General features: G+C 36.4%; 1 protein-coding gene across 1 annotated transcript; it reads left to right on the forward strand.

Moving 5' to 3' along the window:
* The first annotated feature begins 13,245 nt into the window (after positions 1 to 13,245).
* LOC110887032 (two-component response regulator ORR26-like) lies at positions 13,246 to 13,980 on the forward strand. Its single transcript, XM_022134940.1, has 3 exons — positions 13,246 to 13,618; positions 13,702 to 13,778; positions 13,936 to 13,980. The coding sequence occupies exons 1-3, from the start codon at positions 13,246 to 13,248 to the stop codon at positions 13,978 to 13,980; spliced, it is 495 nt and encodes a 164-aa protein (XP_021990632.1).
* Positions 13,981 to 15,287: the final 1,307 nt, after the last annotated feature.

Genomic DNA, 15,287 nt, shown 5'->3' on the forward strand with positions numbered 1-15,287 from the left:
TATATAGAGCTGCTTATCGTTTTTCATTTAAGGTTTAAAGAGGTTTGGATAGACCACTGAAGTACTATCATTTTCTCTTTTGTTCTCCAGGAAACTCATTTTTGATTTTCTATTGTTTTTGTGTTTTTGAAATTTTTCGATGTTTTTGTATTTTCCGATTTTTGGATTTACTCCCCCTAAAATCAACAAACTAAGAGAAATTTAAAAACACACAAAGATATTTACAAAAATGATTTTCCGATGTTGGTTTACTCTTGCTTGACCTTAATGCCGTTTACCAAAATTAAGTTTTATCAGAAAAGATTTAACAAATTTTGGAAAAATGAGTTGGCATGTCGGTAAGCGGTGCGGACCATGACAACATTGATGAGTTTCATATTGAAACAATCACGTGTAAGGTGATATCCGAGATCAACGTGTCATGTCAAAGAGTGATGTACGAGATAATAACAATTCACAAAGCAGCTAAAATATCGACAAGTATAGGAGAGATTAAGAATTTAAAGGCGTATCCTGCAACTGTTCCGTGCATTGCAAGGAATCTAAGCACTCTCCCAACTGGATATCCACCCGGTGTGGACTTCAAAGTCGAATTTGCAACTACTGAAAAATCTCTTGACAGCAACAAGCTCATAAACCTCCGGGTCCGGCTGGTCTTCCACATTGTACCAGCGAAGGTCTTTGACTTTCTCTTTCAGAAATGGTGTGCGGATGTTCAATCCATGCAAAGGCATCGGCACACATTTCACTTCATTCGTTCCTGAGGACCCGATCAAAAACCATAATGACCAAATTTTGGCATGTTCTTCATTTGGTCGAATTATGCACCATCATTCAACCACATTTTCTTTTTCTTTTCTTTCTCTCCATCAAAGGCAACAATTTCTTCTGTCGCCTATCTTGTGCACGGACATTCCACTATCAATAATCCTATGACTATCGATAGTTCCTCCTGGAACTTCCTGCACACTCACTCAGAGATTAGTTGGAGAGGGGGACCCAAGCCTTCATAGACTTGGGTTGCCCCTGAGAATCAAGAAATGTAATTTCAATTTCCTGATAATTTTCAAGTACAACACCTCCCCCTGAACTTTCACCCGATTTAGGTTTCCAAGTTTGTTTTTGTTTACCAGATTTTTGTTTTTGTTTACCAGATTGTGTATTATGTACAATTTCTGGTTTTAATGGTTGTGACAAACTCGGTTTCCTTTTAATCACCGTTTCCGGTTTTAAAGCCTTTTCGATCACCTTTACATTTTTACGTCGTTGTTTTGTTTCTTGTTCTTTAATAGTGCGTTTATCATGTTTTGGAGAAACAGGACGACGTTGTGAGTGACCTCGTTCAGTGGGGGTTCTTTCAACAAAATTTGGTTTGGGCGAGTTTGTGCAGTCTTTAATGATGTGCCCAAACTTCCCACATTTGAAACAAGTTCTCCTTTCAACAAACTTAGGAGAATTTGTTCGACTGGCAGATGTTGAACCTGTAGAACCTGAGGTACTTGCTCGTTCATCACACCCGTTTGTGTGTTGGGTGTAATTGTTATCGCTGTTACGCTTCAAAATCTTGACTTTTTGTACAAAATCTGTGTTTGATTTGTTTTCAAAAGTCTCAATTTTATCGGTACCCTTTGATGCTACAAATTTAACATCTTTGCTCTTCTTTTGATAACGAGCTCCTTTTGTTTCAACCTTAGCCTTTGGCTTTGGAGCTCGTTGTTGTTGTTTACCCTTAAAAGCAATTGGTTGTGGCTTTGTCGGTGATTTCTGTTTTCCAAATTGTTTTCTGATTTCAGCTTTTGGAATTGAATTACATTGAGTTACAGTAACTCTCGGAATTTTCTTTCCCAAAAACTGGTTTGTAGTATCTTCAAACACTTTGTCAATCAAGGATTGATTGACGTTTTTGATTGGAAAATCTTTGTCTGAATAAATTTTACTATCACCGACCAAGGTGTACAACAAATCATTGCTTTTAACAGCAAACACACTTTCTTTGTCATTCTTGACATCTTTGACAGGATTTATCACTTTCTTGGCAACAGGTTGCACGACAGGAGTAGGAGGATCACAAAGAATATGATTCTCAATTGGAATTTCTACTCCTTTCGCCTCATCAAGTGATTCATCCTGGTCATTCACATCTGATTCATCATCTGAAGAATCACAGTCCTCAATAGTTGGAGGACTTTGATTTGAAGCACATGATGACTTTTCTTTGTTATCAGATGAGCCCTCCGATGAATTGTCCGGTTTGAACCCTAGCCCAGTAGCAAATTCCTCAACGTTAAGAGGCACACTGGGTTCATACCGGGGCATTTCCTCTTCATCGGGCATTTTGGTATAGTTGTTCATCAAAGGGGGCGGACATTTCTTATATCCTATCCCCTTCTGATTTCCTTTCGGTTGTTGAACCTCGATGATGTGATCAAGCACAAATTGGGAGTTAGAATAACTATCCAATTTTTGTTTGATCGCATCATGCTCGCATTGGGCAATGGCTAACTGCTTTTTGGTTTCCTCAACAAGGTTGATATAGTCATTAATACTAACTTGTTTATGATACACAACTTTGTTCAATTCGGAAACACTTTTCTTTAGAGTTTCAATCACAGTTTTAAACTCCTTTTCGTTTTGAGTTAACGCCATGTTTGCCTCTTTGCACTTGGCCAGTTCAATTACCAAACTTTGATTGTGACTATGAACCGTTTCTGATTCACGTCTCAATTCAACACATTCATGCTTCATTTTAGCACATTCACTACATATGCTAGGAGTTTCAACCTTTACCTGACTTGAAGAAGCTGTGACATTAGTCATAGAGACAGGTTGAGAAGAGAAAGATCCATCTTCAGTGAGAATCTTCTCCATTTCTTTCGATGTAGTATCAGCTTTCTCGATCAAGTCAGATTTCTTGTCAGCCTCATTCGACAAATTATCAGCTTCAGAATCAATTCTTTCATTTAGATTAGATTCTTCATCTGAACTGCCACTATATCCTGAACTGTTATCATCTTCCGAAGATTGACCATCATTGACATTCTTGACAATCTCAGCGTAAAATGCAGTTCTTGTTTGGTCACTGTTTCCCAACTGTATATCCGTACCACAATCGACGCTTTGCTCAAATTGAGGTTTTGTTGTGGAAACTTGAGGTTGTGGTTGTGGCTGTGTTGGGACAGGAATGTACGACCTCGGATCGAATTGAGGTTGTGGAGCAGCTATTGACTGAGGAAATGAAAAGGAACTCGTATTGGACACAAAAGCAGTTTGAAGCTTCGGTTGCTGAACAGGACTAGAACTAGCTGAAGGACCAAAACCAGGCAAATACATTTCTGTGTTTTTAGGAACAAGAGCTCGCTGAGCTTTCCGGATTTCTTGGTCATTCTTGTGTTCCAGCTTCTCAATGAATTCATAGATGTTGATTGTATTCAGAGTACCCGTATGCTTCAGCTGCTCAATGAATGAACCCCACTTTGGTGGTAGAGCATCAGCAAACCGTGCCACCATTTCCTGTTGAGATGTAGGAACACCAAAAGCACGCATTTCACACATTAAATGATAATAACGATTCGTTATATCATTTAGTGTTTCATTCTCTAAGAAACGAAATGATTCGAATTTCTTCTTCAACTGATCCTGGCGTATCTTAGTAGTAGCTGCATATCCTTCTCCTCTTTCTGCCACAAAATTCTGCATGTCTTGATTTTGCTTTGACACCAAAGCCCATTGACTTGCACTGATTGAAGGCTGTGGAGTCATACTCTTTGCCCAATCTGCAGCAGTGACTAACTTTTGATTGGTTCGTGAGTCCAAACTCCAATCCCATGGACTTGTACAGCTCATTTTGATCAAATATTAATTGAGATCCTTCACAAACACAAACTGTTAAGTTTAAACAGACAAGAATTGAAAGATAAAAACCTGTTCGAAAGATCAAGACTAGTTCGAAGGATCAACAGTGATCGAAAGATTACTGTTGAGTTTCGAGCAAAGCCTTCGAAAGATTCTCAATGAAAGATCCTTATCTTTCGACTGATTATCACGAAAGATTCACAGTTCGAAAGATCTATATCTTTCGAATACTGATCTCGAAAGATTCACAATGAAAGATCCTTATCTTTCGAGATGTATCCTTATCTTTCGGACAGCCAACTTTCGAAAAGATTCCAACTACGAAGGATAACCCTTAGACTTCGAAAGACTACTCGAAGGATGCTTATCTTTCGAGCTGCCTTTGATCGAAAGATGTCGAAGGATATCTTTCGATGTCGAAGGATATCTTTCGACAGCTCTGACACACTGACACAAAGTACGACGGGTTGGTGAAAAAGGTGATGTGTTGATGTACCAACTTTCGGCAGAAAGGATGGTTCTGCAACAACTTTTCACCAAACAATTGACTTTCAAAAATTTTTGCCAAAATAAGCAACCTTATCTTCAAGAACTGGTCACCGGAAACACACCGGAGATATAGCCGGAAAAATCAAAGTTTTACAAACACGATTTTTATGTTACCCAAACCGACCCCGAACACTCCCGATAGGTTTAGTACGCGTTTTTATGCAGAAAACTACCAAAAACGGGTGCTAAACCAAGTGTCCAAACACACCAAGAACTTGAACAAACCGGTTTTAAACAAGGTAAAGAGCGAGGCTCTGATACCACTTGTAGGTCCCTTTTCTCGGAGGATCGAGAACAAACCTAAACCTTGTTATACTAACCCACTAGCGAGTGCGGAATCCAAGCTAGCGGGCAAACCGGGATGATGCAAGAACAAACACAAGAACACACAAAGTTCACCGATTAACACCACTGTATTAATACGTATGAAGGTTTACGGTTACAAGCACAATGTTTACAATCTTGTTTGCAAACTCTCTAAAGTGTGTGTGTGTGTGTTTTCCAGCAGAGTTTCTCTAACTCTCCAAATGTGCATCTCTTGACTAACACTAACACACTGCATGGGTATTTATACCCATACATAACAGGTCTTGGTCGAAGGATCGATAGATGGTCCGAAGGATCATCTGTCGATGACAATGTGTCCGAAAGATCAGCATGGACATCGAAGGATCATCCTTCGATGCCTAATGGTCGAACCATGGTCGAACCATATCTTTCGAGCACCTCGAAGGATTAGCAGTATCCTTCGAGGCTATCCTTCGATCCAGACAACATCATGTTGTCCAAGTCAAACTAGGAGGATAGTTGACTTGGTCAACTTACAGACTGATTTAGGACATCGTTTACATACAGACCGAATACAGACAAAGTACAGACACAAGTGCACCAACAATGATACCCATCAAAGTTTTGGTTGTAGACCATAAAAGTAACTGGACTATTTATGTTAGTGAGTTACTACATTCTTCTTTCTTTGAAGGTAACGTTTTTCTTACTTTTTAATTAAATGGCAATTCACTAATTAATTATTTACATAGTACATCAATCTGAAGTTGCAAATGATGTTTATTTCCGTTCATCATGATGTTTGTGTATATAAATTTTTTTTCATATGATGTTTGTACTGCTTATATTTTCGGTAATTGTTAAATAGCTTTAAAAGCTGCAAAATCTCCTTAAGCAAATTTCCTCATTATAATAAAAGTAGATACTGGGAGCATTTCTGATCTATCCCAAATATTTTCTAGAATGTGCTATGCGAAATTTATGATAAATCCAAAGTTAAAAACTAATAATTTTGGAAAAAGAAGATTATGTGTATTTACGAACTATAGTTTATATATATATAGAGAAATGAGGGGCCAATTATAAACTAATGAGGGGTACATCATTTGTTAAAGGAGGTGTTTAGATTGCTGACATATATATCATTGTTATTAAGTGGATATTAATATTAGTCTCGCTTCAAATATTTTCTGACTTGCTTTCACAAAATTAATCTTTTCTTTTTCTTTTTTTTTTTTTTCCGAACAGCGGCAATGTATTGAAGTTTACAATATTAATTAGCTTACTCTTTTTTTCATTTAGCCATTTAGCTTGTGAGGTATGGTTTGGAGGTGGTATTGGTTTCATTCTGCCTCGTTAATAAAAGAGTTCTATTGCCTCTTCTCAATAACCCTCCCCCTCCTTCCTAGTCTCCCTTTGTTTAATTAATTCACATACATAACAGCTCGCGAATAGTTGTTATTGCAATGGGTGGCATTCAATAGCGCCTCATCCTCAATAGCTAGCATGGTATGGACCAAGGGCCCTATTGATGGAGAAAATGTTGAGAATAAACCATGCAGCCTTATGAATAGACCAACGCCATCAAAGGTTGCTTTCTTTTTATCGATTGCTTTATCTATTAAAAGTTACACATTTTATTATAACAAAAATAAAATTGATTTTAAACTTTCACTTACAAACGTGGGGGAGGTTCATTTGAGAAAAAAATTAAATTGAGAAGAAAAAGAACAAAGGGTACAATTGTAAAACATTAAATAGTTTTTCTTTTATCTCATTTATTATTATTTTTAACTAATTAATTAGTTATAAAGACTATCATCCATCACACTAAAATTTTTGCCTAAACACATCAAAATTTATCCTACACGTTTTTGAAATTTATCCTACACTTTAAATTAAATTTTTTCTTCTTTGAAAAAATATATTTTTTTTGAAAATAAGTTACAAATTTAATTTAGTTAACTAATAAAAAGGAAGACTAACAATAAATGATCTATCTAATTTTAGCAATATACCGTTACACCCATATTAAATACAAAAATTAAATGAAGTAAATAAAGCGTTCTTATTGTTTGAAGTTTGTTCTTTTTTATTCTTAAAAAAAATTTCTTCTCATTTGAACTCTCCACTACAAACATGTGTTGTCTTTCTTACACATGTGTGTGTATATATATATGCACTATATTATATATGTTAGAGGGATATAATTGGAATTTAACACTAATTTAATAAACTTTATATATACTCCATTTAATAAACTTTAAATAAACGTTAAGATATCATTTACTAAAGTCCATTTATTTAGTCAAATTTAATAAAAGTTCAAAAGATTATTTACAAATCATAAGAGAATCCACATTTTTGTGTGCCATTTTTCTATATCTAAATTATGATGATATGCTTCTCTTCTGTCTGATTTTGTTTTCAATCCGCATTTGGCAATTTTGAGGATGAATTGTTTTAGAGGGTTGAATTATAATATACGAAAAATTCAAAAACCCTAAATAGTAAATATTGATTAATTATTAGTTTTCAAATGAGATAATACAATAAACATTTCGTTAACCACTATTAATTAGCAGGTTTGTATTTTAGATATATAAATATTGAAAGTAAATAAATAAATAAATAATAATAATAATAATAATAATAATAATTTTATTTATAACAACAATTTAATGAACTAGACCTCAACTAACCTATGTGCATAATGTTTTTTTTTATGTTTCATACATGTATTTTTTTTTTTTTTGAACCGCCAACAGAATCAATCACGAGCACTCTCGGGGTACCCACTGGATCAAACGGAGTACTCCGAGAGTAACCCGAGTCCACCACCAATTCCGGGGAAAACCTGGTAACCCACCCGCCCGTAGGCACGACGGTGAAATTACCGGTAAAACTCGTTTGGCTCAAGGATGAAACCCAAGTTTCTCTGGGTCTCCTATCATACATGTATTAATGGGCATATTTTTAATATATTTTATTTCTATCTTTTTTTTACCTTTATTTAAAATTTATTATCATGGTCGAGTCGGTTCTATTTAAGAAGGAAACTGCTACCGACGTCAACATTCAGTGGAACCATCATCTTTGTGTTATGTCCACGCCACATTGCGTGGCAACCCTCTAGTATGTTCGTATATATAGAAACACAAACCGACCCTATAAATCTCATTAATAGCAAAAACTACTCGTACGATTTGAAAATGGTGGAATCAACGTAAATATTTCTTTTATTCCAACCATGAGAGCGCACTCGCACTCAGATCCCAGCCCTAAAAACCCCATGTGTACATAATACATACATACATACAAAATCAACTTTCTCCATGGTTTTAAACAACCATAACCTTTTCATACATTGAGATTTTTTGAAAAAACAATTATACAATAAAAACGAGCATTTTATTTCTTTAATATAAATAGCGTATTGCTATAGTTTGACATGCTTCGTGATTATATGAAAATAATTAAATACGTGATTATCTAAATTACGTAATTACGTAATATCCCTTAGATTCAGAACAACTATCACGTTACATGATTTTGGGTACACTATGTACTTATGTACCATTACATAGTTACGTAACACTACGTGATTACATACTTTCGCAACCTGAAAACATTTTTTTTTCCAAAATGCATCTCACACATATCAAAATTTATCCTACGTATATCCTACACATATTGAAATTCGTCCTACACATATCAAAATTTATCATAAATTTATTATACACATATCAAAATTTATCCTTCACTATAAATTATGTTTGTTTTGAAAGTGTAGGTCCCTTTTTGTCGGATGACGAACCTCAAACCTTGTTATACTAACCCACTAGCGAGTGCGGAATCCAAGCTAGCGAGCAAACCGGGATTAAGCAAGTATAAACACAACACACAAGGGTTCACCGATTAACACAACTTGTATTAATGCAAATGAAGGTTTCGGTTACATCACAACCGTTTGTGTGTTGTGTATAGTTGTTTTGACTGTTTCTTTTCAAAATTTTACTTTGTTTAACAAAATCCTTATTGGATTTGTTTTTGGAAGTATCAATTTTATCAGTCCCTCTAGATTTCACGAGGTTTATCTTCCGAACCTTTTTCTTGTTTTCGCCCTGTTTGCCTTTTCTATTCTCTTGGGCGGCATGATTTTGTTCACGGGGATCATCAACCTTTGCTTTCAACTTATGAAGATATGGACAATTTCGAATGATATGTCCAATTGTTCCACACTCAAAACAATATCTTCGTTCAACAATCCCCGAAGCATCATGTGCTCGTCTTGACGATGATGATGAACTTTGTGATCCCGAGGTACTAGGTTTTGAACAGTTTGGATCATTTCTTTTCAAAACTGTTGCTTGTTTAACAAAATCTAAGTTAGATTTGTTCTCATAAGTTTCGATTTTGTCCGTTCCCTTAGATTTCACAAAGTTCACATTCTTGTTTTTCTTTTGAGTCTGTTTCTTCTGACCCTGAGTCGGTGCCTTTCCTTTAGGTTTGGCATGATTTTGCTGTTTTTGTACTGTTGGTAATTTCTTATTCCCAAATTGTTTTCGAATTTCAGCCTTTGGAATAGGAGGACACTGTGTAACTGTAACACGTGGTCCTGTCTTTCCCAAAAATTTACTTGTCGAATCTTCAAAGACTTTACTTATTAAAGATTGATTAACATTTTTAATAGGAAAATCTTTGTCCGAGTAGATTTTATCATCACCAACGAGAGTGTACAGCAAGTTCACACCCTCCGACTCTTTTGCAGACGAGGACTCGATTGCAACAGTCTTAGCGGGTTTTGCAGGAGGATCACATAGAATGTAATTCTCGAGAGGTATGTCCCCATCTTTGACTTCCGCATCAGACTTTGCTGGGATGGTATCATCAGATTCATCATCAGAAGAATCAGCATCCTCAATGATGACTGGAGGATCCTGATTCAGTTCAGCCGAAGACACACATGCATCCGCTGAAGTATCTGAGTCTGGTGATACATCTTTCTTGTATCTGAGTCCTGCTGCAAACTCCTTTACATCTAGAGGAACAGATGGTTCAAAGAACACTCTATCCTCCTCGTCAGGCATCGCATCATAATTGTGTCTCACAGGTGGTGGACATTTCTTATATCCTATGCATGTGACATCCCGTTTTTCTTTCTGAACGTCAATGATGTGATCCAACACATAGCTAGAACTCAAATAGCTATCTAGCTTGAGTTGGATTGCCTCACTTTCCGTTTTTACACAGACCATTTCTTTTTGCATTGTCTCAAGACGTGAGATATACAAATTAATTTCCGTTTGTTTTCTGGAAACCATTTTAGTCAATTCAGTTTTATCTTTCTTTAACGTCTCAATCATTGACTTAAATTCTTTTTCATGGTTTTCATAAAACATATTGGCTTCTGTGCATTTTGAAAGATCCACGGTCAACTTCTGGTTGTGGATAAATGTCACATCATATTTTTCTTGCAAAGCTTCGTGTTTGCTTTGCAATTCACACCACTTGGCATTCAATGAAACATGTTTGTCTTGCAAGTCAAACAAACTAGCTTGTAAAGCATCATGTTTGCCTTGCAACTCAGACATGTTTGCCTTTAATCTAGCACAATCATCACAATCTACAGCAGTTGGTTCATCAACACATACCTGACTGGAATTACTCTCAGGTGTTGGCCTTTCTGCATCAGAATCAACAATCTCCCTTGATGATTCACGTTCAGATCCATCCTCACTTGAACTTGAAGTTGTATCACCCTCAACTGAAGTTGAAACATCTTCATCTGAACTTCTAACATGTTCAGAACTGTTATCATTCCCCGAGGATCCACCATTGCTGACATCTTTGACAATTTCAGCATACAACGCCGTTTTTGTCTGACTACTGTTCTTGGGATTAAGAAATGACGATTCTACAGTAGAATAATGGTGTTGTACGGCAACTGGGGGTAATGGATTTCCATACATGTCTGTGGTTGGAGCTGGCTTTACAGGAACTTGTATTGGATTGCCAAAACAATCTGTTGTTGTTATCGTTTCACTTTGCCTTTGATTGGTAACTGATGCCCACATTTCTGCAGTAATTCGAGGTGGTGTGGGAGATTCGGCCCATAATGGAGATGACCTTGTATTCGTGTATTTTCCATCGTCTGGAGCCGGTGTACCCCACCATGAGGGAGTGACACCTGAACTTGTATATTCACCATTATCTGGAGCAGGAGTTCCCCACCAACTCGGATTCATCTTTGACAAGAAAAATAAATTCTATGTCAAAGTCACGAAGGATGATTGCCACCCGAAAGATCACACAGCCGAAGGATCCTGGTCGAAAGATCTGAGATCACAGAAACTTGTTAACAATAACCTGACCACAATCGAAGGATCAACTCTTGTTCGAAGGATCAACAGTACTCGAAAGATTACTGTTGAATCTCGAACAATGATTTCGAAAGATTCAAGAACTCGAAGGATTTCCCTTTTGAAGGATCCTTATCTTTCGAATATCCTTATCTTTCGTATAGCTGACTTTCGAAAGAACACACTTGTTCGAATGATCAACAGTGTTCGAAGGATCACTGTTGACTTTCGAGCACTGGCTTCGAAAGATTCAAAATCTCGAAAGATTCACACTTGAAAGATCCTTATCTTTCGAGATAAATCCCTATCTTTCGGACACTTGACTTTCGAAAATATTCCTTTATCGAAGGATATGTTTCAGACTTCGAAGGATGGGTCGAAGGATGATAATCTTTCGAGCCTTCCTTGATCGAAAGATGATCTTTCGAAGTCGAAGGATATCTTTCGAATGTGCACTGACACACTGACACAGATGTGACGGGTTGGTGAAAAGGTGATGGGTTGGTAAGTCAACTTTCGGCAAAAGGGTATGGCAGAGTGTACTTTCTCACCAACCAAGATTTTCAAAGATAGTTTACCCAAAAAGGAAAACCTTATCTTCAAACTAGTCACCGGAATATTGACCGGAATATGGCCGGAAATTACCAACACACTCAAAAACAAGTTTTTAAGTTACCCAACCCACTTACGAACACTCCCGGTAAGTTTAAAACACGTTTTCCAGTTTAAAAATGTAGAAAAACCAACAAAAACGGGTGTTAAACCAAGTGTTCAAACACACACCAAGAACTTGAAAAACCCGGTTTTAAACAAGGTAAAGAGCCAAGCTCTGATACCACTTGTAGGTCCCTTTTTGTCGGATGACGAACCTCAAACCTTGTTATACTAACCCACTAGCGAGTGCGGAATCCAAGCTAGCGAGCAAACCGGGATTAAGCAAGTATAAACACAACACACAAGGGTTCACCGATTAACACAACTTGTATTAATGCAAATGAAGGTTTCGGTTACAAGCACAATGTTTACAAACCTAACTTGTAAACTCTCAAAGTGTGTGTGTGTGTGTTTCGGACATAATGCTCTCAACCTGTGTGTGTGTATTCTCTCTAAGTCTCTGTCTAATGAACTCAACACAATGCATGGGTATTTATACCCATACACAGCAGGTCTGGTCGAAGGATCCGATAGATGATCCGAAGGATCATCTTTCGAATACAAAGCTATCGAAGGATCAGCAAGAACCTCGAAAGGTAATCTTTCGAGTTCCATAGTTCGAGGCATATCTTTCGTGGGGATCGAAGGATCCACATCATCCTTCGATCCCTTATCCTTCGACTCAGACACTTTACATTACAGCATATTGGCCAAGTCAAACTAGGAGGATAGTTGACTTGGTCAACTTAAAGACTAACTTAGGACATCGTTTATACACAGACCGAATACAGACAAAGTACAGACACAAGTGCACCAACAGAAAGGGTATGTTGTGAAAATGAGTAATGAGTTTAATTTAGTTTGCTAATTTAGGGGGAATACAAAACAAGCATGGCCAGCCCTAAGGGTGGCGGGGAGGACCATCGGCCAGGGCCCGATAATTCTAAGGGCACATTATTTAAAAAAAATCCGATATTTATATGTAAAAAAGGTAAATTAATAGGGTATACCTATATAAAACACCAACATAGTTCCACTTACAAAACTATTTTTCTAGTGTAGATTAGTTATTAGCCAATTGTCATTAGGTTTAGATTGCCTCATACCCAATTGCGTTAAGGCCTAAGGGCATGTTTTTTCAAGTTCGAATAGGGTACACGAATTCTCGGGGCCAACCCTGCTAACAAGTTATGTAAATTACAATACGTCTTTACAATAACATTAAATACCAAGTGTCTATGACTAATTAGATTTCGTACAAAACATCTTTTTATAGTTATACATGTTGATCACTCCTTTGAAGCTATGACATTGCTATTTGAAAAGAAGATTGAATATGACATCCTACTGATAAGTCATGATATGAGCCATGTGGGTATTCAAACACTTCTTAGACAAACAAATGATATGGATATGCTATCTATTGGTGAGTTGTATATCATATTTTACTGACTTTTTTTTCTTCTTACTAATTAACTTGTGTTGAATAACCTCTAATGCTTCTGCTATGTACAATTTGTTTTGTCACAACTCACAAGTAATGTCTGATCAAGAGGATGATGCATTTGTACTGGATGTACTTAAGAGTGGTGCTTTTCTTGTCCTCGAAACACCACTTACAACAGATGCATTAAAGCGTGTACGTCAAGACATAATCCGCAAAAGACTGCATAAGCTTGGAAAATGTGAAAAGAACATAACTCATAAGACTGCGACACCAGAAATAGAGTTTAGTAAATGGAAATATATTGAAGAAAATTTGACACAAGTTGGCCCAAGTAACTTTGACAATAAACTTGTCTCAGAATCCTCAGATAATGGCAATGATGGTTTGAAGAAGAAGTTCAGCATTGAGTGGACACCAGAACTTTGTGAGAAGTTCGATAATGTTCTAATTCAGCTTGGAGAAGGAAGTATGAATTCAACCGTTACAACTGTCTTTTGTATACTCTTACTTTCGTTGTGCAATATATAAAAGTCTTGTGTTTGATAATAGGATGTCATCCAAGTGAGATACATAAGCTTATGAATGTCCCTGGTCTTACAAAAAGGCAGGTTTCCAGTCATCTTCAGGTTAGTTTTCAGAAATATAATATATTCTTGTCAGAATACTTGTCTTCCTTTATATTCTATTATGACGATTGGTTCTTTACCACTATTCGACAATGCTTGAAATGAATTCCAAGCCCGTATTCTATTTCATTTTTCATGTTATTACATTGTTGTAAAGTTTCTGATTGTTATTTTCTTTGCTATGCAACAAGAATTCTATTGAGCAAACTAGTTTATTCATCAACATTAATTAAGTGTAACATGTTGAGAGTAATTAATTCAAAAAATTGATAGGCGTTGCCTTGTAAGAGTCATTGAACAGAGTTTGTTGAGTCAGGTGAATCTTAAACTAATTCCATGATACTATGAGTAGTTAGTTTTATTTATGTTTTTTTTATTTATCTAACAATATATTGTTGTAATCGTTGCATATTTAAGGCTTTAGTGCGTTAATAAGATGTAATATATTCAGTTAGCAAAATGTAGTCCTTTGAGTATTAGGATCAAGATACACCATGGAATCCGAGCGCATAGATGGTTTGAAAGTTATGTGTTGGTAAATCAGATACGAATTTTTTTTTTTTTTTTTTTTTTTTGATTCGAAATACTTGATGTTTTCATTAAAATGCCAAAGTAACAAATTACAAACAAGTGGCAGGTAAACGGGCAACAAGCTGCGCCAAAGTATTAGGATCATTGAAAGAACAATACATTGAGAATCCTATACTTTCATATTTTAGATACTTGACTCTACATACACTTACTAATATTGACAACTTAGACCCACATTTACTAATTTAGTTTAAAACCTTCATTCTCCCCCTTAAACTAAATATACTTTAAAAAGGGTTTTCAACATTCTTGACTTGCAGTAACATTGGTTCTTCTTCATAGATTTTTTTTTTTTTTGTTTTGCTGCTTGTCTTTCTCCTTCTCCTTCCATTTGGTGCATTCCTTCGCAAAATGACCTAGTTTCTCACATTCATAACATCAAAACTAGCTTTTGTCTCTACTTCATCGACTTCCAAATCCATTTTCTTCTTTGTTAGAGTTGCCTCAGGTTCATCTTGACTTTTAATACGTTCTTCAAAGGCTGTGATTCTTCCAAGGACTTCTTCAGTGTCATTTTTTTATATTGCTCGTCGATGATGCCACGATAGGTAAAAAGTACTTTCAAACCGAGTTAAGAAGTTTCCTTCTAAGTACCTAATCTTTGAAAGTACTAGCAAGACTTTCAAACTTGCTTTTGGCCAACTTGCTAACCAGTTCGTCTTTGTCTTGCCCCTAACTGTTGGCCCCAAAATAGATCTTTGATCTCTAGACATGAATAACTTGAATATATAAAATGAGAGTTTGAATACAATAGAATACAATTGATGAGAGTGATTTACAAATGAGAAATCTATCCCTATTTATAGTTTCTAAAGGGTGCGATCCAATAGACGCGTCTCCTCGCGAACGGTTGCGTCTCTTGAATTGTGTGGATGTAATTAAACATGAAGGGGTGTGTCTTCTTGTCCAAGAGTAGTG

Source organism: Helianthus annuus, chromosome 14, assembly GCF_002127325.2.
Source record: "Helianthus annuus cultivar XRQ/B chromosome 14, HanXRQr2.0-SUNRISE, whole genome shotgun sequence".
Taxonomy (NCBI): Eukaryota; Viridiplantae; Streptophyta; class Magnoliopsida; order Asterales; family Asteraceae; genus Helianthus; species Helianthus annuus.

What these genes read in the sequence shown, in the direction of transcription:
- LOC110887032 (XM_022134940.1), top strand. Translation starts at nt 13,246, where the DNA reads ATGTCTGATCAAGAGGATGATGCATTTGTACTGGATGTACTTAAGAGT. An exon ending in AATTCAGCTTGGAGAAGGAA is followed by an intron (nt 13,619 to 13,701) that starts GTATGAATTCAA and finishes GTTTGATAATAG; the next exon opens with GATGTCATCCAAGTGAGATA. An exon ending in AGGTTTCCAGTCATCTTCAG is followed by an intron (nt 13,779 to 13,935) that starts GTTAGTTTTCAG and finishes ATTGTTGTAAAG; the next exon opens with TTTCTGATTGTTATTTTCTT.